The 24,261-nt window shown below is 43.0% G+C and overlaps 2 protein-coding genes across 3 annotated transcripts in view; one reads left to right on the top strand and one right to left on the bottom strand.

Annotated features, from left to right (window-relative positions):
* LOC128497502 (5-beta-cholestane-3-alpha,7-alpha-diol 12-alpha-hydroxylase) overlaps positions 1 to 24,261 on the top strand; it is a 187,567-nt gene that overhangs the window by 101,828 nt on the left and 61,478 nt on the right. The gene's annotated exons all lie outside the window — the stretch shown is intronic.
* LOC128497500 (mitogen-activated protein kinase kinase kinase 3-like) overlaps positions 1 to 24,261 on the bottom strand; it is a 55,361-nt gene that overhangs the window by 27,467 nt on the left and 3,633 nt on the right. For both annotated transcript variants that reach the window (XM_053467597.1, XM_053467598.1), the window contains exons 2-3: positions 10,334 to 10,397; positions 1,980 to 2,077 (exon numbers count right to left, since the gene is read on the bottom strand). In XM_053467597.1, the coding sequence (XP_053323572.1) occupies positions 1,980 to 2,077; positions 10,334 to 10,337 (102 nt within the window). In that variant the 5' untranslated portion in view covers positions 10,338 to 10,397. The remainder of the gene's footprint in view (positions 1 to 1,979; positions 2,078 to 10,333; positions 10,398 to 24,261) is intronic.

Below are 24,261 nucleotides of genomic sequence, written 5' to 3'. Positions count from 1 at the left end.
CACCATGTTCTCAAGTTACATCTTCCATATTACCCCATTGTATGGCTTATTCACTAAACTGCGAGCCTGCAGAAGGGTTGAACATTTCAACTCACGACTTCACTATGAGGACCGACGTTTAGTGTAATCATACCTCCCAACTGTCCTGGTTTTCAGGCACTGTGGCAGACAGCTACCCCACAGTCCCCACTTTTACGTGACCGGGGAGCTATGAACGCAATAGACCCCCCATTGTAGCTCCCGCAGGACGGTTATTTGGCTAAGGCGGGTGGGTGGCCACACCACAGGCCCCAACCAATTACTGAATGGGAATTACTGAATGGGGTCTACCCATCCCCGCCTCTCGTTACACACCCCAACACAGGCGTAAAAAAAAACCTATTCCAATCACATGGATGCTTTGTGAAAATTGATGTTTTACTTGTGTACATGCCATTGGCTGCTGCTTCAGTGAATTTAATGGGAGTGCTACTGAGCATGTGCAGGCAGCGTACATACGAACACTTCCTGCTTCCAGCAGAGGCAGCCGAGGGAGGAGCTAAAAGAGACAGAAGTCTTATTTTCTAATTCCAATAACTAAAGAATCCCTGCACCGATTTGCATGCCGTAAAATGCATCGGATTCCATGCAAAACTGACTCCAACATGCCTTAAAATAAAAGTACAATTAGGAGGACTAAACTATTCCTTTAAGGATGATTATGTGATCTAGTCCCTCCCTATCGGTTGGCCTGAGTGTATTGGCCAGGTGCCTGACCCCAAACTGAACTCTGGGGTAAACACACACGGGTTCTTACCAGGTTAAAAGGACGTATCTGTCTCTTAATCGACTTAACTAGAACTTGGATGCAGACAAGTTCACCTCCAGGTGGTTTCGTGAACTTGAACTCGAGAGACATCAAACTTAAGGAAGAGTAAACAAGGCAAGAGTTCAGAGCCGCGAGCGACGGTTCAGAAAACGACACCACAGAGAAAAATCCAAAAATGAAAGAAAAAAAATCTTTTTCCTGTTAAGACGGTCAGCCTTCCTCCAGATCCTGCTAGACACGAGTGCAGACTGTCTGTCACTGGCTGGGGTCGCGGGCCATCAGGGCCGTTCGCTTAATCAAAACACAGAGGCTTTTCCGTCTCGTCCTCGAACAACATGACATCTTTCCGGTGATTTAGGGTTTTGTAAAAACAAAACATTGTGAATGGAGGGGGCTTAAAGTGGTACGGCCACCTAAAAAAACTTTACGCTAAACACCAGACTATAGAAAAAAAATCTCTGTGGACTATTTTTTTATGTTTTTTTTTGGTAATTTATAAAGTATTTATCTTAAGTATCTGTCTTTTATATAAAACGTAGTCATACAGTCTCACGGAACTATGACTCATTACATCAGAAGAAGGGTAAGTTCCCTTTTTTTTTTAATCAATCTTTTCAGTGCCACATTCTAATTACATAACACTTTCTTTGTAAATGTGTCCGCTTGTTCCGTTAAAGAACCATGGAAGCGTGACTTCTCCGACAGAGTTACTTTTTAGTCTCTGTTGGCATTTTCAGAGAAGGTGTTTGTCTACTGAGATCTGACTTGTTTTCTGATGTCAGCAGATGGACGCTGATGATGTCAGCACACGTCTCAGCCAATCAGACATCAGATACCAGCAGTAAGGAATGCTCATTTTCACTCATAAATGATAAAGGGGATCTTGTTAAATCCTCGCTCTCTCCATCAAGGTTAAAAGTGTCTGTTGGCGACGTTATCACTATCTGCAAGCAGTGAGTACCGGCTCCCCTGGGAAAGCAGCGCTACAGAATATGGTGGTGCCATATAAATTAATGGATAATAATAGTAATTCTTCTGTTCACTTTTGTTAAATAAAAAAAAAAATCAAAAAAATGTCTATTTTAAAGGCATTCTTATTTCTCAGGATTTTTTACACCTGCTATAACAATCCAACAAGTGTCAAACAAATTGAAGAAATAAAATAACTCACCTGCTTAATATTCTTCTTCCGGTTATTGTCAAGTAAACCCCCGCACCTTCCTAACGCAGCCAGATCCTTCATGATCAGATTAAGGGCTTCCTCGTCATCTGAAAGGAAGATTAAATACCCCATTAATGTGGCATCATTCCAAGTTTTAAACGCAAATAAAAACAGAAGGGAGGCAATGGTGGTTTTAACAATTTTAACCTTTATTGGCCCAAAAGTAGCGCCTGTATACCTTCTAGGCGACCTTACCTGTGTGTAAGCAGTGACTTTCCCAATGGCTCTAATTTTGGAACCTTGACTTTATTATTTAAAGGTGCACTTAATAGAATCACCTGCATTCAAGCAGGGATATCAACCGTAACATACTCGGAGCAAAAGCACCAACTGGAATAGTTCTGTATTGTGAAACGATAAATATTTTTTTTTATGATGTCACGGCAGATGTCATCGACAAAGCTTTGGCCTGATGTCAGCACTTAAAATTCTGGTTACTTTCAAAGCATCTTAGAGGTCCAAGTTAAAAAGCAACAATTTATTTTTTATTTTATTTGAAGTTTTAAGTTAATTGAAATAAACCTGCATTTGTTTTCCAGCATTCATTTCAGACGTTAACGTCGTCTGGTTCGGCGCTCCAAGAGTCACCTTCGAGTTTAACACAAACCATACAATCTCTGAATAGCGTCTGTTTCTCTGATAAGAGGGTGACGTTACTGGCTTAAAGGATTTCTGGGGCAGAAGAGGCCAAAACAGGCTAAATTCTTCCAGGATTACTATATTAACCTTTTAAAAACTGCTTAAAAAAGCAAAAATATGGATCACCATAACAGATTTTCAACTCTGGATTTATGGGTCCTGATCAACCCAGGGTGCCTCGTAAAATATCCCCAGATCAGCGCTGCATCATATAAACACGTGAAAGAAACCGATCTGCTATTTTATTTTTCTCCTTTATGCTCCCGGTCACTTACAAAATTTATAGATATATTATATTACTGTATACAGCGCTGGGGGTTATATTACTGTATACAGCACTGGGGGGGTTATATTACTGTATACAGCGCTGGGGGTTATATTACTGTATACAGCGCTGGGGGTTATATTACTGTATACAGCACTGGGGGGTTATATTACTGTATACAGCGCTGGGGGTTATATTACTGTATACAGCGCTGGGGGTTATATTACTGTATACAGCGCTGGGGGTTATATTACTGTATACAGCGCTGGGGGGTTATATTACTGTATACAATGCTGGGGGGTTATATTACTGTATACAGCGCTGGGGGTTATATTACTGTATACAGCGCTGGGGGTTATATTACTGTATACAGTGCTGGGGGTTATATTACTGTATACAGCACTGGGGGGTTATATTACTGTATACAGCACTGGGGGGTTATATTACTGTATACAGCGCTGGGGGTTATATTACTGTATACAGCGCTGGGGGTTATATTACTGTATACAGCGCTGGGGGTTATATTACTGTATACAGCGCTGGGGGTTATATTACTGTATACAGCGCTGGGGGTTATATTACTGTATGCAGCGCTGGGGGGTTATATTACTGTATACAGCGCTGGGGGATTATATTACTGTATACAGCGCTGGGGGCTATATTACTGTATACAGCGCTGGGGGTTATATTACTGTATACAATGCTGGGGGGTTATATTACTGTATACAGCGCTGGGGGATTATATTACTGTATACAGCGCTGGGGGCTATATTACTGTATACAGCGCTGGGGGTTATATTACTGTATACAGCGCTGGGGGTTATATTACTGTATACAGCGCTGGGGGTTATATTACTGTATACAGCGCTGGGGGTTATATTACTGTATACAGCGCTGGGGGTTATATTACTGTATACAGCGCTGGGGGTTATATTACTGTATGCAGCGCTGGGGGGTTATATTACTGTATACAGCGCTGGGGGATTATATTACTGTATACAGCGCTGGGGGCTATATTACTGTATACAGCGCTGGGGGTTATATTACTGTATACAGTGCTGGGGGGTTATATTACTGTATACAGTGCTGGGGGTTATATTACTGTATACAGCACTGGGGGGTTATATTACTGTATACAGCGCTGGGGGTTATATTACTGTATACAGCGCTGGGGGTTATATTACTGTATACAGCGCTGGGGGTTATATTACTGTATACAGCGCTGGGGGTTATATTACTGTATGCAGCGCTGGGGGGTTATATTACTGTATACAGCGCTGGGGGATTATATTACTGTATACAGCGCTGGGGGCTATATTACTGTATACAGCGCTGGGGGTTATATTACTGTATACAATGCTGGGGGGTTATATTACTGTATACAGCGCTGGGGGATTATATTACTGTATACAGCGCTGGGGGCTATATTACTGTATACAGCGCTGGGGGTTATATTACTGTATACAGCGCTGGGGGATTATATTACTGTATACAGCGCTGGGGGCTATATTACTGTATACAGCGCTGGGGGTTATATTACTGTATACAATGCTGGGGGGTTATATTACTGTATACAATGCTGGGGGGTTATATATATATATATACTTTTCTTTTAAGTGTGACCAATAGAAGATGAAATCTCCCCCTTTCTCGGTTTCTATTGGCTGGCTTTAGAGTTGGTTAGAATTGTATTTTCCAAAAGAGACGCAGAAAGAACATCCAGCTACAGAGAGCATCCAACAAACCAACATCAATGAATGAGGTCCACGTCCTCCTGGAACCGCCGGAGAACGGACGTCGCAGTTTGCAGAACAACTCTAAACGTGTTAGATTTTAGATTTTAGATTTTGTTAAATAAATCTACGCTTCAGGACACAAGAACAAGTGTGAAGTGACACAAACACCCGGAGCCGCGGAGAAAACGCACTCCACAGAACAGAGAACGGCCATTAAAGGGATAATTATGGCAAAAGAAATTCTGTTAATTTAATTGGCAAAACTAGCGCCTTCCTCCCCCCAGCATGCAATAATATTAAGATAGAGGGTACTCAGAGGCTTAGGGGGAATCTAGGGAAGTTTTACTTTATTGAGAGGGTGGTAGATAAGTGGAACAGCCTCCCAGGGGAAGAGACGAATCATTTGTGATCAATAAAATATTGTAGGTTTTCAGGTTAGATCCTAATGACTTTAACCAAGTCCTAATTCCCTCATTAAACCGTTTAATTCCATATAATAGGCACAGTAAATGCTGGCAGCCGGCGTGCTTTACCCTTACAGATAAAATATTTCTATAAGCACCATACTGACCCGTGCGTCCACATTCCCTTCCCCCGTACCCACAGCCATATCCGATTAACTATTAACATGTCTGTACGGCGCAGCCAAGGATACAAAACAAACACATAATTCTATCATCGAGACCTGAATATCTGCCAAGTGTCACCAATTAAGTAGAACATTCCCTCTTGAAGACTCATATCTCTGGTGTCCCTCTTTCCTCCCCCGATACCCCTTTTTCCTCCCATGACGCCCCTCTTTTCTAGGAGGTCAGAATGTTTGCTGGGTATGAGGGGATCGCAGGGTTCTACAGCCCTAAAAGACCTGATAATGTGTCTAGAAGCAGCAGGGAATGGGTTAATAAAATAATAATAATCGCTATCAGTGTATCATTCAGATTAAAAGGCATGCTCAAACCCCACCCCTTTTGCCCCTCCTCTAACCACACCCCATTTAAATAACGCCCTTCTTTATTCACTTAAAATGATTGGTGATTTGGAACAGGAACGCTACGATACATTGTGCATGCGCGACGATCATCAGACACGGCAAGTAACAACAAAATGCCCCGGAGGAAATTAAAAAAATAAATATCATCTAAAAATACACCCGCTATCAGGAGAACGTGGACAAAAATAAAACAGATCAGCGCCACCGAGTTATTTATCAATGACAGACATACAATAACGAGCGCGCAATGTTACTCGACAAAGGAAATGGTTTCAGTTACAAACACGGCCGCGTTTAATTCTAGACATTTTTTAGAGCATGCGGAACGTCAGTTCCTGTCTAGCGGACGTAGCACCGTCTTGGAAGAGTTAACAGAAGTCACATCCCATCAGCCAATCACATTGCACAAAAAAAGAGAACTGTTTATTATTATTATTTTCTGCCTTCACACAAACTAGAGGTTTTTTTTGTGGTGAGCTCGCTAAGCGTCCCAGTGAACAACGTGGAATTTATCTTCTAAATATGTTTGGGATCTATTTATTAAAGAGACATTCCGGGCATCATATTCTATTTAAAGCTTCAGGTATCCTGGAGAGTATATAATATATAATATGAGGAATATACAGGAATATAACGGGTTATAAGGACGGGATTAGTTATACAGCCGGAGAGTATATAATATATAATATGAGGAATATACAGGGATATAACGGGTTATAAGGACGGGATTAGTTATACGGCCGGAGAGTATATAATATATAATATGAGGAATATACAGGGATATAACGGGTTATAAGGACGGGGTTAGTTATACGGGGGGAGAGTATATAATATATAATATGAGGAATATACAGGATATAACGGGTTATAAGGACGGGATTAGTTATACAGGAGGAGAGTATATAATATATAATATGAGGAATATACAGGGATATAACGGGTTATAAGCACGGGATTAGTTATACGGGGGGAGAGTATATAATATATAATATGAGGAATATACAGGGATATAACGGGTTATAAGCACGGGATTAGTTATACGGGGGGAGAGTATATAATATATAATATGAGGAATATTCAGGGATATAACGGGTTATAAGGACGGATTAGTTATACGGCCGGAGAGTATATAATATATTATATGAGGAATATACAGGATATAACGGGTTATAAGGACGGGATTAGTTATACGGGGGAGAGTATATAATATATAATATGAGGAATATACAGGGATATAACGGGTTATAAGGACGGGATTAGTTATACGGCCGGAGTATATAATATATAATATGAGGAATATACAGGGATATAACGGGTTATAATGACGGGATTTGTTATATGGGGGGAGAGTATATAATATATAATATGAGGAATATACAGGGATATAACGGGTTATAATGACGGGATTTGTTATATGGGGGGAGAGTATATAATATATAATATGAGGAATATACAGGATATAACGGGTTATAAAGACGGGATTAGTTATACGGCCGGAGAGTGTATAATATATAATATGAGGAATATGCAGGGATATAACGGGTTATAAGGACGGGATTAGTTATACGGGGGGAGAGTATATAATATATAATATGAGGAATATACAGGATATAACGGGTTATAAGGACGGGATTAGTTATACGGGCCAGAGAGTATATAATATATAATATGAGGAATATACAGGATATAACGGGTTATAAGGACGGGATTAGTTATACGGCCGGAGAGTATATAATATATAATATGAGGAATATACAGGGATATAACGGGTTATAAGGACGGGATTAGTTATACGGCCGGAGAGTATATAATATATAATATGAGGAATATACAGTGATATAACGGGTTATAAGGACAGGATTAGTTATACGGGGGGAGAGTATATAATATATAATATGAGGAATATACAGGATATAACGGGTTATAAGGACGGGATTAGTTATACGGGGGGAGAGTATATAATATTAGGGCTGCAACTAACGATTATTTTAATAATCGATTAGTTGGCCGATTATTTTTTCGATTAATCGATTAATCGGATAAAAAAATACATTATTTTAAATTGAAGAAAAATTGCAATAAAAAACGTACAATTTACACTTTCATCTCTTTATTGCAATGGCCTCTCTCTATTCAACTTCTTATTTTACTGACATAATAATAAAAGCTACAAGAACCCAAACAAGGTGTTTCTCAAACTAGGTTTTAATACAAAGTTATTAGTAAATATTAATTCATATGTTAACTATTTTTCATATTTAATAAAAACTGAGAAAAAAGCCTTGTTTAAATTTTTTATTTACCAAACTGCCCCCAGTTATGCACATCTGACCCCCAGCTTGCCACTCTGCCCCCATATATGCCTTATACCTCTTATATGCCAGATTCCACTGTGCCCCCTGATATGCCTTATACTCCTTATATGCCAGTGATATGCAACTGAGCCCCCTGATATACCTTTTACCCCCAGATTTGTTTTATGCCCCCCTGATATGCCTAATATCGATGTCTTATACCCCCTATATGCCACTGAGCCCCCTGATATACCTTTTACCCCTAGATATGTTTATGCCCCCTGATATGCCTAATATCCATATGCCTTATACCCCCTATATGCCCTAAAAATTCATAATACCCCCCATACACCACTATAACTCACCCATACACCACTCTGGCTCCTCCCATACTCCACTCTGCCTCCTCCCATACATCACATTGGCTCCTCCCCCTCCCATACATCACTTTGCCTCCTCCCCCCTCCCATACTCCACTCTGCCTCCTGTGAACCTCCGTTTCTGACAAGGCACCAGGGAGCCGGGTAGAGAGGCAGAGTGGCGTATGAGAGGGGGAGGAGCCAGAGTGGTGTATTGGAGGGTGGCTCCCATACACCCCTCTGACTCCTCCCCCCTCCCATACACCGCTCTGCCTCTCTACCCGGCTCCGTTACTGAAGGCACTTTCCCTGCAGCTTCATAGAACCCACAGTGTAAGTGAAGGGCAGTAACGGAGTCTGTCTGTGCGATGCAGACCCTCACCGGCCATCAGAGAGGATGATTCTCTGTCAGCCGGTGGGGGTCTGCATCGCACAGACAGACTCCGTTACTCACCTTCACTTACACTGAGGCTTCTATGAAGCTGCAGGGAAAGTGCCTTCAGTAACGGAGCCGGGTAGAGAGGCAGAGTGACGTATGGGAGGGGGGAGGAGTCAGAGGGGTGTATGGGAGGGGGGAGAGAGACGGAAGTGAGAGACCGGCCGACAGTGAGGAGAATCCAGGTCCCCTGCAGCGTAGCGGGGGATCTGGATTCCGGTGTTATAATCCGATCTCTGTTTGAGGTCGGATTATATAAAGAGAGGAGTTTTTCAGAGCATTTGCTCTGAAAAAAACCTCTTTTTATAATCGATAAAAATCGATCCGATTAATCGATGATGAAATTCGTTGACAACGATTTTCATAATCGATTATTATCGATTTTATCGATTAGTTGTTTCAGCCCTATATAATATATAATATGAGGAATATACAGGATATAACGGGTTATAAGGACGGGATTAGTTATACGGGGGGAGAGTATATAATATATAATATGAATAATATACAGGATATAACGGGTTATAAGGACGGGATTAGTTATACGGGGGGAGAGTATATAATATATAATATGAGGAATATACAGGATATAACGGGTTATAAGGATGGGATTAGTTATACGGCCGGAGAGTATATAATATATAATATGAGGAATATACAGGATATAACGGGTTATAAGGACGGGATTAGTTATACGGGCCGGAGAGTATATAATATATAATATGAGGAATATACAGGATATAACGGGTTATAAAGACGGGATTAGTTATACGGCCGGAGAGTGTATAATATATAATATGAGGAATATGCAGGGATATAACGGGTTATAAGGACGGGATTAGTTATACGGGGGGAGAGTATATAATATATAATATGAGGAATATACAGGGATATAACGGGTTATAAGGACGGGATTAGTTATACGGGGGGAGAGTATATAATATATAATATGAGGAATATACAGGATATAACGGGTTATAAGGACGGGATTAGTTATACGGGGGGAGAGTATATAATATATAATATGAGGAATATACAGGATATAACGGGTTATAAGGACGGGATTAGTTATACGGCTGGAGAGTATATAATATATAATATGAGGAATATACAGGGATATAACGGGTTATAAGGACGGGATTAGTTATACGGGGGAGAGTATATAATATATAATATGAGGAATATACAGGATATAACGGGTTATAAGGACGGGATTAGTTATACGGGGGAGAGTATATAATATATAATATGAGGAATATACAGGGATATAACGGGTTATAAGGACGGGATTAGTTATACGGGGGGAGAGTATATAATATATAATATGAGGAATATACAGGATATAACGGGTTATAAGGACGGGATTAGTTAGAGGTTGTTGATCCAGTTAGAAATCAGAAGCCAGTAAGTATTTTTTCCCCTTTTTGAGATCCGTAACAGCGGGGGAGAATTTCATGTCTTCTTTGAACCTAAATCACTATGTTAGGGGCGTAAAGCCGCAGTGTTTACTGAAATATCCAGTTTTACATTTGAATAATAAAATGCTGATTTAATGAGAGTAAAATAAAAACCAACCTAGCTTACCCATATTTACGACGATTTCAAGTCCGCATCACAAACAATGTTTCCTTCGAAGCAGCCGTCGAGTCTGCAATAACAAAAAGAGCAGATTAAACCAACACATACCAACTGCACCGCCGCTTAAGGACTAAAGGGGCGAATAAACATTATAAATGACAAAATAAGTGGGAATGTATGCGTTATAACAATATATGCTGGCTGCGAACTTTTGCTTAAAATATTTAGCCTCAAATTGAAGTCCATAATGTGAAATTGGGTTGGAATTCTGGAAATTGGGGAAAAGGGTGATCACAGCTACATTTTGTGACCCTGCGAATCCGCCCGTGGGTCCCTGCCACCTCTCGCGTACGATGAATGAATAAAATGATTTCACTGGATAGACAAGTAAATGAATTAAAAGTAAATGAATGAACAAGATGAAAAAGTTGCAACATTTTGGGTAAAGCAGACTAATAAAAGTTCCTTCCAGCCTAAAATTTAGCTAAAGCCGTCCCATACTTTAGGAACGGCCATCTGGGATTGCGAAACGGACCTTCTTTCAAAAGCGTTTCCGATCAATGCCACATTGTGTCACCTCGGCAATTAGTCCCATAAATCAGTTCACGGCAGGTTAAGGACACTTAACAGAGATCCGTATTTGATTTAGGCTTCGCCTTGTTAGGGATAATGTAACCATTTCTCTTAAAACATTCCCCTTCTACCTACTCTGCTGATTTCATCGTGTTTGTAACTAAATGCATGCAAGGAATCTGAGAGGGTGGTGGATAAGTGGAACAGCCTCCCAGCAGACGTGGTAGAGATTAAAACAGTGAGGGAATTTAAACATGGATGGGATAGGACTATGGCTCCTGCATCAAGACCAAGCACGGATTACAGCAGGGAAATTGGCGACTAGACGGGGCAAATTTTATAAATGCCAAAATATGATTATTATTATTTATTGTTTTATATATAACGCCATCGTATCCCGCAGCGCTGTTCCGGGTATTGAGAACACCTAGAAATGTTGTAGAGTTACCACCTAGTCTTTGGGGACGGGTAAAAAATGTGATTTATATCCAATATATTGGGAAAAGAAAAAATGCCGGTGCGCTAAGCTAGTCACAGGCTCAAATAATACAAATGTGTAATACAAGGCCTACCAAACAGGTGTAAGCATGCTGCAAGAAACAGTGTATTGGCTGTACAATGTATACAAAAAACAAAAACTGTCTGCGCTTCTTACCCTAATAAAGTTGGCAACAAATATATAAACATAATATAAATGAGAGGTTTTGGTTATATGAATTGGCCAAAGCATAATTAAGCTCACCCGCCACGTCAAGGCACATCCAATATATTGGCTACAGTAACACTGGACCCGACAATACGGATACAAAGATGTTCTTCACTATCTTATTGCCCGTTTCTGAACATTTCAGTTGTTGGGAGGAAGATTAAAGCAACTTTCAGGTATAAGAACTGGGATTGTCACCATTCCGATGTTGCTTTAAAGGGGCATTCCAGGCATATGTACCTTAATGCCCCGTGGCCCCCTTACATTTTTGTATTCTCTATTTTGCTAATACATGGGGGCATGCTGCTGAATCTCCCCCCCCCCTCCATATGCATTTGCCCCTCCTTCCCCAGCTAAATGCCCTGGAGGACATATAGTTACTGCCAGGGAGCTCCAGCGCTGGCTCAGGGAACACTAAGGGTTTGTTCAGACTGTCATTGGTGGAAAGCGCTGCCATTGACGTGAATAGGAACACTTTCCTACCAATCAGTGACGAGAATAGTTAACCCATGGAGGAGGAGGGCGGCTCCTGCTGCAGGGAAGCCTCTTGTGTTTCGGGAAAGTGCTTTCTTTTTTTTTTTTCCTTCATTTTTAGAAGAATGCATTATATATAATTATTATTATATAGCACCATCATATTCCGTAGCGCTGTACAATAGGTAGACAGGACATAACAAGTAGTATGTAACATCACAATTTGACTTACAGAGACAACAGGTGAGGAGGGCCCTGCTCAAAGAGCTTGCAGTCTAGAGGTACACACATATATATATATATATATATATATATATATATATATTAGATAGATACATACATACACCTATATATAGATAGATATATACACCTATATATATACAGAGTACTATAGGCATTTTACAGGAGGTGTCAGGGACACATTTTTGGTAGGAAAGAAAGAAAAAATAATAATCCTGTCTCCATGGCAAAAACGAACCAGAAAATAAATAATCCGGGAACGTTTTTAATGTGTATGTTCTCTTTCCGCTATTCTTCTGCGTTCTGCTCTGCTGGCAGAGAAACGATCATTTTTTTTTTATGGGTACAGCTCGAAAGTGCAGAATGTACAGATTTTCGGTGGGCTCGCAGCAACACGTACATTCTGTTTCTTAACACGACTTCCAACTGGACGCAGAACGTTTCCTCGCACTAATCCAGGGCAAGAATTTAGGTGCATGTTAGGCCAGGAACGCTCCAACACAGGCCAGCGTGTATTTTGAGGCCAAACCAAGTTGTTTGGGGTTTTTTTTGTTTTGTTTTTTTGCTTTCTAAAATTTTTGGACCTAAATCAACAACGAAAAATGGATTCTGGTTGGAGGAGCGTTTTTGCATCTCTCTTTCTCCGCGAACCCGCCTGCAATATTCAGGCCTATTGGAGTACTTGTGCAAAAGGGGCAGAGCCAGTGGGACAGCCTGTCCGCCGTTCCTCCAATCAGTGGATAGGGTGTGTGTGAAGGCTCTGTCCATGGATAGTGGAGCTGATGCCGGGTGGAAGCGGAAGAAGAAAAAAGACAGAAGAACAAGAAGGGGCCAGTGGAGAAACATGAGAGAGACATAGAAAGATAGAGAGAGAGAGAAAGAAAAAGAGAGAGAGGGAGAGAGAGACAGAGAGAGAGAGAGAAAGCGAAGAGAGAGGGGAGAGAGCGAGGCAGAGAGAGAGAGAGGGGAGAGAGAGAGACAAAGAGAGAGGGGGAGAGACAAAGGGAGAGAGAGTGGGAGCAAGAGAGAGAGAGACAAAAAGAGAAAGAGAGACAGGGAGAGAGAGAGAGAGAGAGAGAAAGAAAGAGAGAGAGGAAGAGAGAGAAAGAAAGATGGGAAGAGAGAGAAAGAGAGAGAGAGAGGGAGAGAGGAAGAGAGAGAGAGGAAGAGAGAGAGAGGAAGAGAGAGAGCGCAAGAGCAATGAAAGCAAAAACAGTGGTATCATCTTATATTCAGACCTTAAAATGGAGCAAATACGGTACCTCGATGAACGCAGCAGGTATCCTAGTTAGCAGACCAGATTTTGGTGACAATGTCTACACATTTAACAACTTTCTAAAAATACTGCAAGAAATGAGCGTTCGGCCGCCCCTCGATAACCGTAAAAAGGAAACGTCCTGAATCCAACACTCCGGGAAGGAGAGGATGTCAGCGGAAGCCAGACGTTTACCAGCCGTGGTCCTCCTCGAGGGAGAATCATACCTAATTCGGGATTTTCCACAAAAAATATTAAACCCAGCTTTCAGTGATCACGGGGTTAAGACCGGTACATGATGCAATCAAATGCATGTCTGTCCATTACTCAAAGGGTTAAAAAAGACACATTCAAGCCACTTGCTTCTTCTACAACCTTTCACAAACCTGATAAATTGAGGATTGTGTTACGTGATGCCGGTGCAAGTTTTGGGGTTATCACCGCGGCAACCATGGAATGCGCGCATTTAAGACGTCTTATCCCAGCGTTCTGGGCGCTTGTTAATGGATTAAAGATGCCAACCGCGGCGGGGGCGTCTTTTTTTTATTAAAGGCCGTATAGCCCTGGCGTAGTAATCAGTAGTACTGATTTATTATACAGAGGGTGCTTTCATTTTATTTCTCATACAGCTCGGTTTTTATTTTATTTTTTTTGGTGATCTTTTTCTTTTGGATATCGGGATGCTTGGGAGTCTCATGGCTGCTTCTCCTTAAACATTTGCACTTTCACCTCTGGTGTGACATACCCCATCTTCTTCTAGATTGCAAGCTTGTTTGAGCCCTGACAACGCTCATGACCTACTGACTTATGAGCGTATCTGAGAGCCTTCTGCGTTCGACCCAGTGTCTCCGGGTCACTTTCCTCTTTCTATGGGCAGGAGAACAGTATCAGGGCATGCCCACTTCCCGCCCATTTTATACTCAAGGCTGTCCCTGCCCCTCACAAAGCCACACCCACAAAAAAAGGGATTGTTTTGTGCAGCCTACCCTTGAAAGCTCCCCAGCATGCCCCTCCCACTTCCTGTTCCTTCCTCTTTTCCTTTTATGGTCATAGATCCTCATAATTGACCCTGCTCTCCTACCTTGACATGTTGTGACATGTTTTTTGGTAAACATTCCAGGCAAGCCTTTCAGCAGCTCCCTCCGTGGTGTGCCCCAGGCTAGTACCGTATATATATATATATATATATATATATATATATATATATATATATATATATATATATATATATATATATACCGTATTGGCTCGGATATAGGCCGCCCCCGTATATAGGCCGCACCCTAAAAGTTTGGTGCTTTTTTAAAGAAAAAGTTTTTTTTTTAAAAAGCACCAAAAAAAAAACCAAAACATTCTGCCACTCCGTCTCCCCCCCCCGAGATATACTGCCACTGTCCTCCTCCCCCCCCGAGATATGCTGCCACTGCCCCCCCGAGATATGCTGCCACTGCCCCCCCCGAGATATGCTGCCACTGCCCCCCCCCGAGATATGCTGCCACTGCCCCCCCCGAGAAATGCTGCCACTAAACCCCCCCCCGAGATATGCTGCCACTGTCCTCCTCCTCCTCCCCCCCCGACTTACCGGAGCAGACTCCCGGGTGTCTTGCGGGGCCGGCGGGGGGCATCTACGCAATACGCGTATACAACCGGAAGTTGTATACGCGTATTGCGTAGATGTCCCCCGCCGGCGCCCCGCAAGACACCCAGGAGTCTGCTCCGGTAAGTCTTGGGGGCAGAGGTAAAACGCATCGTTTGGACGGTCACCGGCTGCGGCGATGCGGGTAAACAACCCGGAGGCTGTTTACCCGCATCGCTGCAGCCGGTGACCGTCCAGACGATGCGCTTAGACAACCTCCCGTGCCGGCACCCCCCCCCCGTGGGAAGTGCTGGCAGGGGAGGCTGTCTGAGCGTATCGGGGAGTAGGATGCAGGTCCCCTGCACCGTTGCGGGGGATCTGTATCCTAACCCCGCTGCCTGCCCGGCGCCCGGGACTGCATGTCCCGGGCGTCGGGCACTAGACCCCGAATATAGGCCGCACCCCCACTTTAAAGTCTTAAAGTGGGGGAAAAAAGTGCGGCCTATATTCGAGCCAATACGGTATATATATATTAGGCTAAAACATAATGTGAACGGAGCGGTACTTGATATGTGGATTTGCATCCCGTGCCGACACATGAAAGATGAGAAAATCTTACAATTACATCACTCAGCAGCGATGTCAGGAAGTAGCGAGAGAAAACTCATCAGGCCGCATTTGTTAAGGAAATCCTAAATGGAGCTTAAAAAAATATTAAAAGTGAAGCAATATTTTTTAGTTTACCAACTAAATATTCCTGATTGCTTTGCATTTAGAACAATGCGTCAGAATTGTGCTTTAAAACAGGACCCAGCTATATAACCGTTATTAGTCCAACAAGAATATCACACCATTCTCTTTTGTTGACTATTTTAAAAAAAAAAAATACTGAAAAATCTAAAAAAAAATACAATGAGGAAACCAGAGCGGGAAGAAACGTTCTTGGCAACGCCAAGCTGGCTCTCAAAAATGTCCATTACTTAGACTTTTTTTGTGTGTGTTTTCAGGCTTGGCAACAGATTCGCGCTCGGAGACAATAAAAATAATAAATAAAGCATGAAAATGTGCCAAGAAGATGCTGGACCCTGAAATTTGAATAATTAACATGAAAATAGAATATAAAAAAAAATAATTATGCCAAAAAAATTACAAAAAGGAATAAATAGCAGCTTTAGCCCCGTCACACAACAGGTGTCTCAGAACCTGATACTTTTTATTATAGCCATTAAATATGGTCAGGGTTGCCCTCGGGGTTTCGGGGGCCCCGGGCAAGAAGGATTTGCAGAGCTCCAGAGGGGAAGGGGCCACAGAGCGTCTGCACCCCCTCGTGATATGACATTATATGGTAGAGCTCCTCTTCAATCAGGGATGCACACCACGGGTGTGGGGTGTGGAGAGCAGCGGCACTTCGGGGCCCATGGCATAAGGCCTGGTTCCTCCAGCCTAAGGGTGGCCCTGAATTGCCCACGCCCTCCTAATCCTGATCTAGAAGATATTAACAATTAACATTTGGAATCCAATAGTTCCCACACAGTTGGAGGCAGAGGATTGTCCGAAATGTCTTGCTACGATGCAAGGGACACCCCAAGACATCTTGGACGATGCTCTGCGTCCAGCTTTGTGGGATCAGTTTTGGGGAAGACCCTCTTCTATTCCAGCGTGACTGTGCCCGACGCACAAAGCAAGCTCCATAACGACACGGTTGGATGAGTTTGGGGGGAAGAACACTTTTGGGATGAACCGGAACGGAGATTGTGAGCCGGGCATCAGCCCCTGACCTCACAAACGCTCTACTGGATGAATAGGCAAAAATCCCATAGAAACTCCCCAAAATCCTGTGGAAATCCTTCCCAGAAGAGTGGAAGCCGTTATATCTGCAAAGGGTGGGGGCCGACTTCATATTAATGTCTGTGTATTTAGAATGCGATGTCATTAAAGTTTCTGTTGTTGTAATGGTCAGGTGTCCCAATGGTATGGCCATTACATGGTGCACCATGATGTTACGACGCAGTCCAAGAAACGACCCCCCTAAACCCTCAGTGTGGGAGGGGGTGACTGTTAGGTCTGCCAATAAAATGGGAGTTTATTGGTTATAGGGTGCAACGTTGTTTCACTGGGGCTTTATTAGCAAGCACATGTCTGCGGTCTACCTCTTTGCTGTCCCAACCACATCTAGCCTCTTGTTCCATCTTTGCGTTAGTCATGGCATCCTGTCCCTAGGCCGTGAGAACAACGAGGTCCATGAAAACTGGGGTGCCAAGTCCTAAGAGGAGGCTGATGGCATCTGAAGACGAGAGCTCACAACGTTTTAAGTAAGCGCTTGCCTGCTTGGTAAGCAATCTCAGCAGCCGCCAGTAACGTGTCGGAGTCTCTGATTGGTTAAAATGGTTAACATAAAGCTGTGGCCAACCCACTTGCCCACAGTTGGCCATTGGTGGGTTCTTTATTTGAGAAGGCCGGTGGGTTCATTTAGCAGTCAAGTCTCAATCTATCCATTTAACCCCTGCATGCACTGCCCCAAGGAACAGAGACAGCTGGAAACCATATACACCTGAGATACATTTACACAAACAGCCTCTAGATTGTAAGCCTGTGAGCCGGGGCATCATATGGGGCCGACTCGGCCCGTTTCTTCAATGCGCCCCGAAGGACCTGCGCAACAAACACATGTGAAATTTCTTTGGCAAAACACCTTAAACTACATAAAAACACGCGGCAATTAAAATAAACAAGCGTAACGGCGATCAATGGAAAGTAGAAGAGCGAAGCCAGGAAAAGCACCTCAAAATATTTCCTTCAATCCAAAAATACTTCCTCTAAGAAAAGCAACCAGCGAAGTTCATAAACAATTCAAGGAGCGTAATAAAACATAACGACGCTCTCGCATGGACCGGATCCCGGTACAATCATGCGCAATGCCCATATCTGGGAACGATCTGGGTTTTTGCCCCAATCTCAGGGTGAAGGGGCAGATTCTGGGGGTCACACAGTCTGGATCTGACTTCTTCCTATTCTGCCCCCCGCTGTGACCCCCCCCGCGCTGTGATCATATACTGCTTTGGCTCCCAGTATGTTATATTTGATATCCCTGCTTGAATGCAGGTGACTCAATTAAGTATCTAAATAAAATCAAGGTTTCCATAAGAGCCGGTAATAGAGTCATGTGGTAAACACATTTACGATGTGCTATCAAAGGGTTAATAATTGAAGAATCTCAGCTCATTTCGAACATTCCCATGTAAATTAAAGCTGCTGTTCCACTAGACATTCATCACATCCTCTCTCTAGTGTGCTCGGCATATACACCCTATGCATTTAAACCATTTCTTTCCTGTAAAGGTTTAATCAAATAAAAAAACAAAAAACATAATTCAGCATTTTTAATTGAAAAAAAAATCGTGGTTTGTATGGCAACAATCTATCAGTGCCTGATTTGTGTTTTGTCACATGACGATTAAGCGCCCCTGGCAAAAATGATGAATGAGAACAGAAGAGTTCTTGGAATGATGTTTCTAATTCTGCATTTAGCTATAAAAAATAATAATTATATTATTATTATTATTACCGTATTATTATTATTATTATTCTGGCATCACATACATCGTCCAAAGAACCAGTAAGAGTCTTTCTGATGGTTCCGAGCCGTCATTTATCACACACATGATAATACATCCAAAAACAAATTGTGATTCTATACTTTTTTCTCTCGCCATCTCAGATCTAACGGTTTTCTGTCTAGAATTAAGTTCATATCCTGAAGATTGTGAGATAAAATCACACTTCCTCTTGGGGACGCGGCCTGCAAAAAAAGCTGATTTAAAAAGAATAAAAAAATCTGCTCTTCAGCAGCATCGCCGAGGGTTTTAGATGTTCAGGAACAAATTATTATTATTTATTGTTTTATACAGCGCCATCATATTCCATAGCGCCGTACAACGGGTAGACCTACTGAAAAAACAGGTGAGGAGGGCTCTGCTCAAATAAGCTAACAATAGTAACAAAAATCAATGCATTGCTTAGGGAGAAGCTGCAGATTTCTGCCTCCTGCGAGTTCCAACGAGCCTCACCACTGATTGGTGGCTCGAAGCTGCCAATCAGTGTCAGAAAAGAGCAGTGATTGAAATTACACCCGTGCACAAGGCTCTTGATACCTGTCAATCGAGTCGGAGAAGTTTCACAAAATCCATTTAGAGTGTGAGTGAATCATCTCCGTAGCGTGACCCTCAGCCGAATCATCACATGACTCACAGACTGGGGTAAAAACCCTGAAATAAGAAAGTATTAATCAGTCCAGGTACTTTACGGCTGGTGGCTTCTACGTGACACGCGTGGGCTGCCCGCTGGATACATGCGGCCACGCGTTACACCTTCTGCCGTGAGTGTCGGTGTGTAAGCAGCTGGCGACCGCACGGCAACCGAGTACATCGGCCATTATTATTATTACTATTTATTCATAGAGAGCCAACTCACGCAGCACTTCTTACAGTCCCTATATTCAAAGGGGTCGGACAGAACTAGAACGGAAGGGGGCTTGGTTTGCAGGCTTACAATCTAGAGGACAATCTGCACAAACTGGAAAACTGGATCTCTAAGGATTGGTGAGACCGATAAATCTTTGAAGGCCACAATTGTCTGGGGTTCTTGGAGTAGCCACCACAGGCACCACCGAGCAGATCTCAAACTGAATTCAGGAGGATGAACTACAACTCTCCTGCAAACGCCTGCTTTAGTGATTGTACGGTTTTCTTATCTCCGGTAGGAATAAAAAAAATTTGAACCCCGAGTTAAATCTTGGGGGGTTTTTAATGCAAATGATCTCTAGGTTTTATTTTCTGCATAAGGGTTATTTTTTATATTTGATGAGCCCACTGTGTATTATACATGAGAACAGCATGCAAACGCCTTGTGATAACGGAACGCTGCGCACAGGACACCATGACGTAATTGCTGGGTTTATTTCAACATTTTTTCAGACTCTAAATCCCCCTCCCCCACATCCATTTGCAAGGAGGACCCCGCAAAAATTTAAAGAGACCTCTCAACTATCATAAGCATAGGACAGCTGCGTGGTCCCTTTAAATTTTCATGGAGTAGCTTTTGTAAATGCTTGAGGGGGTTCTGCAGAATGCATTCGCACCCCCCCCCCATTATATACAGGATATGTATTGAGCCGAAACAACTCGCCAGTGCCATCTTTGTCCCCAAGCAGCTCGTCTGTGCCATCTTTGTCCCCAAGCAGCTTGTCTGTGCCATCTTTGTAACCAAACAGTTTGTCTGTGCCATCTTTGTCCCCAAGCAGCTTGTCTGTGCCATCTTTGTAACCAAACAGCTTGCTGGTTCCATATTTGCCCCCCGAATAGCTTGTCAGTGCCATCTTTACCTCCAAACACCTTGTCAGGACCATCTTTGCGCCCAAACAGCTTGTTAATGCCATTTTTGTGCCCAAACAGTTTGTCAGTGACAACTTCAGCGTTCTGACTTTAAAGAAGCATTAAGCATGAGGGGGCGCACCCTGAAGTCTGTGCCGATTCAGCCGACACAGAATTTACCCCTCACCCTGCACTCCCTGCCCGATGCACCCCTGCTATGTAGAGCATCACGGTGCCCAGGCTCGGCTCTGGGAGGAGGGCAGCTGCAGCAAAAGAACTGCAGCTTCTAGATCAGACAACTCTCTTTTTCTTTTTGAAGAATCCACATTAAAGTCTTCAAGAATGAAAACTTATTGGAAAAATTACTAATGTAACAAGTTTCCAAAATGTCATTTATTGCGGATTAAAATTTTTATTTAGTTCCTCAAATTGGATTTTGGTGAGTAGTACGATGAATGTGTTGGTGTATGGGGGGTGGGGTGCGGGATCCCCTTTGTTCCGTGGACAGCTCACGGACTTCGTTGTGTGGCCGGGCCGGCGGGGAGCCTCAGGGTGCCGGCACAGCGAGTCTCCAGCCGAATGACATCATCGTAAACTCTGCGCAGGGAGACACAGCACCGTCTGACCACAGCCGACATGGACATCCTGTGAGGGAGGACCATACCAAGCCAGGGAGGGTGGGGGAATAACCAGAGCGTGTGAGTGGGCGGCAGGGAGGCCAAGCCAGGGAGAGAGACCAAGCTGCAAGGGTGGAGGGTGACGAGATTTGCTAGAATATTTTTCCCCGATTAAAAAGTTACTAAATGCGTTATTAGAAAAAAAAAATTAAATTCTTTAATCTTTATTCATAATTTTTGACAGGAACAATTAATTGCCCTGTGGCACAAAAGCAGGCGCTGATAGGTTGTTGTCATAGAAGCGGAACAACGCTTTCTGAAGGTTTCCTTGTTGTTTTTATGCAATTAACGTTGCAGAGCATTGGTTATATCCCGGCGTTCGGCCGCCATGGAGCTAAGGACTGGGTGGAGGCTGGGACGCTGCCCTGGGTCAGGCATACGGAAGAACCCGATACGGAACTGAATCGAGGTCGCATATCATTACTGGGAACATCCGGGCTCCGGCTACTCGGAGCCCTCACTTTACCAATGCGGACGGGCAGTCCGGCTGACGTCGAGAGGCGGTCCCTCTGACGTCAGTGCCAGGTGGTCTCGCTGATGTCAGTAGGCGGTCCCACTGGAAGCTGCCCATTTTTGGAAGGGAAGTGGGCGGGGAAAGGGTGTGTCATAACCCGCGACCTGGAGTTTCTCCGGAGAAGTGCGGTGCGGTCATAGTTTGTCAGAAAGACCCCGAGAAACGCAAAATTCCATCTAGATTGAAATAACAAATAAGTTAAAAAAAAATAAAAAAAATATCCAAAACAACTATTTATAAATGTTGGACGGGTTTATCAAGAATAGACGAAGAACCGAGGATAAACAGGCCGTGCGAATCTACGATGTATCGGTGCCAAGTTTCGGACTCTCGCCTCTTAGAATTTCCCTTTTCTGTGTAAAACCAACTTCCGTTTCACAAACATCTTCACGAAAACAAACGGATCGGGCAAAATACGCGTTCAACGTCGGGCCCTCTGTGCTTCCGACTTCCCCAAAACAAGGATCTTAACCGGCTGAGCGTTTGGCATTAAATATTATTTACCCCCCAACAGGAAGAACCGGGGTATGTGTGAATGAAACGCGCACAATGGCAAACAACGTCTCGGGGAAATAATAACGCTATCAAGAGGTCAATATGTCTCTAACATCACCGGGCAGAAATAAACAGACATCAAGCCGACCTTTTCTCCAAAAAAACAAAACCGCTATAAATAATAGAATAAACATTAATATTTTAGAGCTTTTTGATCCAAGGAGAAATCCGATCGCCTTTTGGAGTCAAGAAGGATTGTTTTCCTCAAAGTAGCAAAATATAACCCCCAGTGCTGTATACAGTAATATCACCCCCCAGCGCTGTATACAGTAATAACCCCCCAGCGCTGTATACAGTAATATAACCCCCAGTGCTGTATACAGTAATATCACCCCCCAGCGCTGTATACAGTAATAACCCCCCAGCGCTGTATACAGTAATATAACCCCCCAGCACTGTATACAGTAATATAACCACCCCAGCGCTGTATACAGTAATATAACCCCCAGCACTGTACACAGTAATATAACCCCAGCGCTGTATACAGTAATATAACCCCCAGCACTGTATACAGTAATATAACCCCCCAGCACTGTATACAGTAATATAACCACCCCAGCGCTGTATACAGTAATATAACCCCCAGCACTGTATACAGTAATATAACCCCAGCGCTGTATACAGTAATATAACCCCCAGCACTGTATACAGTAATATAACCCCCAGCGCTGTATACAGTAATATAACCCCCAGCGCTGTATACAGTAATGTCGGTCATTGTTGACAAAAACCTGGTTTTATCTCATTTTATTCCAATAAACTCCCTTTATCTGCAGATCTGGAGCCGCCGGTGCTGTCAGTCATGTGGTATTTTGGGTGACTTTCTCGGCTCAAACACCACACTGAGCTGATGCTTTATGGCGATGCTAATGAAGTCCGGTCCTCCATCGACTTTCATTAGTTAGAGTGTGCAAATGGGTGATTAAGACTGAGCCATTCTTTTGTTCCCCACAGGCAGAATGATAAGGAATCAGGGCGAGAATCTTACAAATGGCTGATGTGCAGCTGCCTGAAAACATTATATTATGGGGCAAAAAACTCAAATGGGGTAAAAAAGAAAACAGATGTTTTTGAAAACTTATTTTTAATCTGATACTGGGAATAACAATAAAATGGTGGGAGATCCCATTTAAACAGCTGTTCTATTAATCATGTCCTCCTCACTCTCCTGCGCATTTAGTTGCCAAGTTGTCATATTTGCTGCCTCGTCACGTCATCTGTGAAACCGCCAGGCTTACCCCGAAAATAGCTTTACATTTTAACATTTAACCTTTAGACTCGCCTTTATTGCAAAACACAGCGGTTCTTCGGTACAAACACCTCTGAACATTACATGACACACGCACACACCTGTACACTTCATCTCACAACGGGCCCCGACAACGCATTCAACTTTCATTTTAAAGGAGCAGAGTCTCTATAAAAAAGAAGACAGGCGAGGAAATGACCAAGAGACCATAATCTAACAATAGAGGGTCAGAGGCTTACATGGAATATAAGAGTTTTGCTTTGCTGAGAGGGTGGTAGATAAGTGGAACAGCCTCCCAGAAGAGGTGGTAGAGGGTAATACAGTGAGGGTATTAAACATGCATGGGATAGACATACGGCTCCTGAATCTAAGACGAGACCAACGACTGATTAAGGTTTGAGTCTTTACAGCAGGGGAAAAAAGGCGACTAAAGGGGGGGCTTTGCTGCTGACCTTTTATTTATTTGTTATTATTTTTTATACTTTATTTTTATTAATTATGCACTACGAATTGTGTTGCCTTTCCAGAGTGGCACTTAATGGGTTAACACATGACGCACGCAGCGACTGTCGGCAAACATGTCGAGAGACACGCCAGAGAACCAAGCAAAGGGCAAAGGCAACCGACGGGGCCGGCAACGGAGGAGCTTCCCCTTAAAGCGAGAGCGGCGGGCGGAAGCGATGGGGAGCCCAGCGAGAAGCTCCAATAACGCATTTTAATTATCAAGATGACCTCGTTGGCAATTT

Source organism: Spea bombifrons, chromosome 5, assembly GCF_027358695.1.
Source record: "Spea bombifrons isolate aSpeBom1 chromosome 5, aSpeBom1.2.pri, whole genome shotgun sequence".
Lineage (NCBI taxonomy): Eukaryota > Metazoa > Chordata > Amphibia > Anura > Pelobatidae > Spea > Spea bombifrons.
The sequence above is the reverse complement of the archived record's forward strand: the minus strand, read 5'-3'. Positions and strand labels throughout refer to the sequence as shown.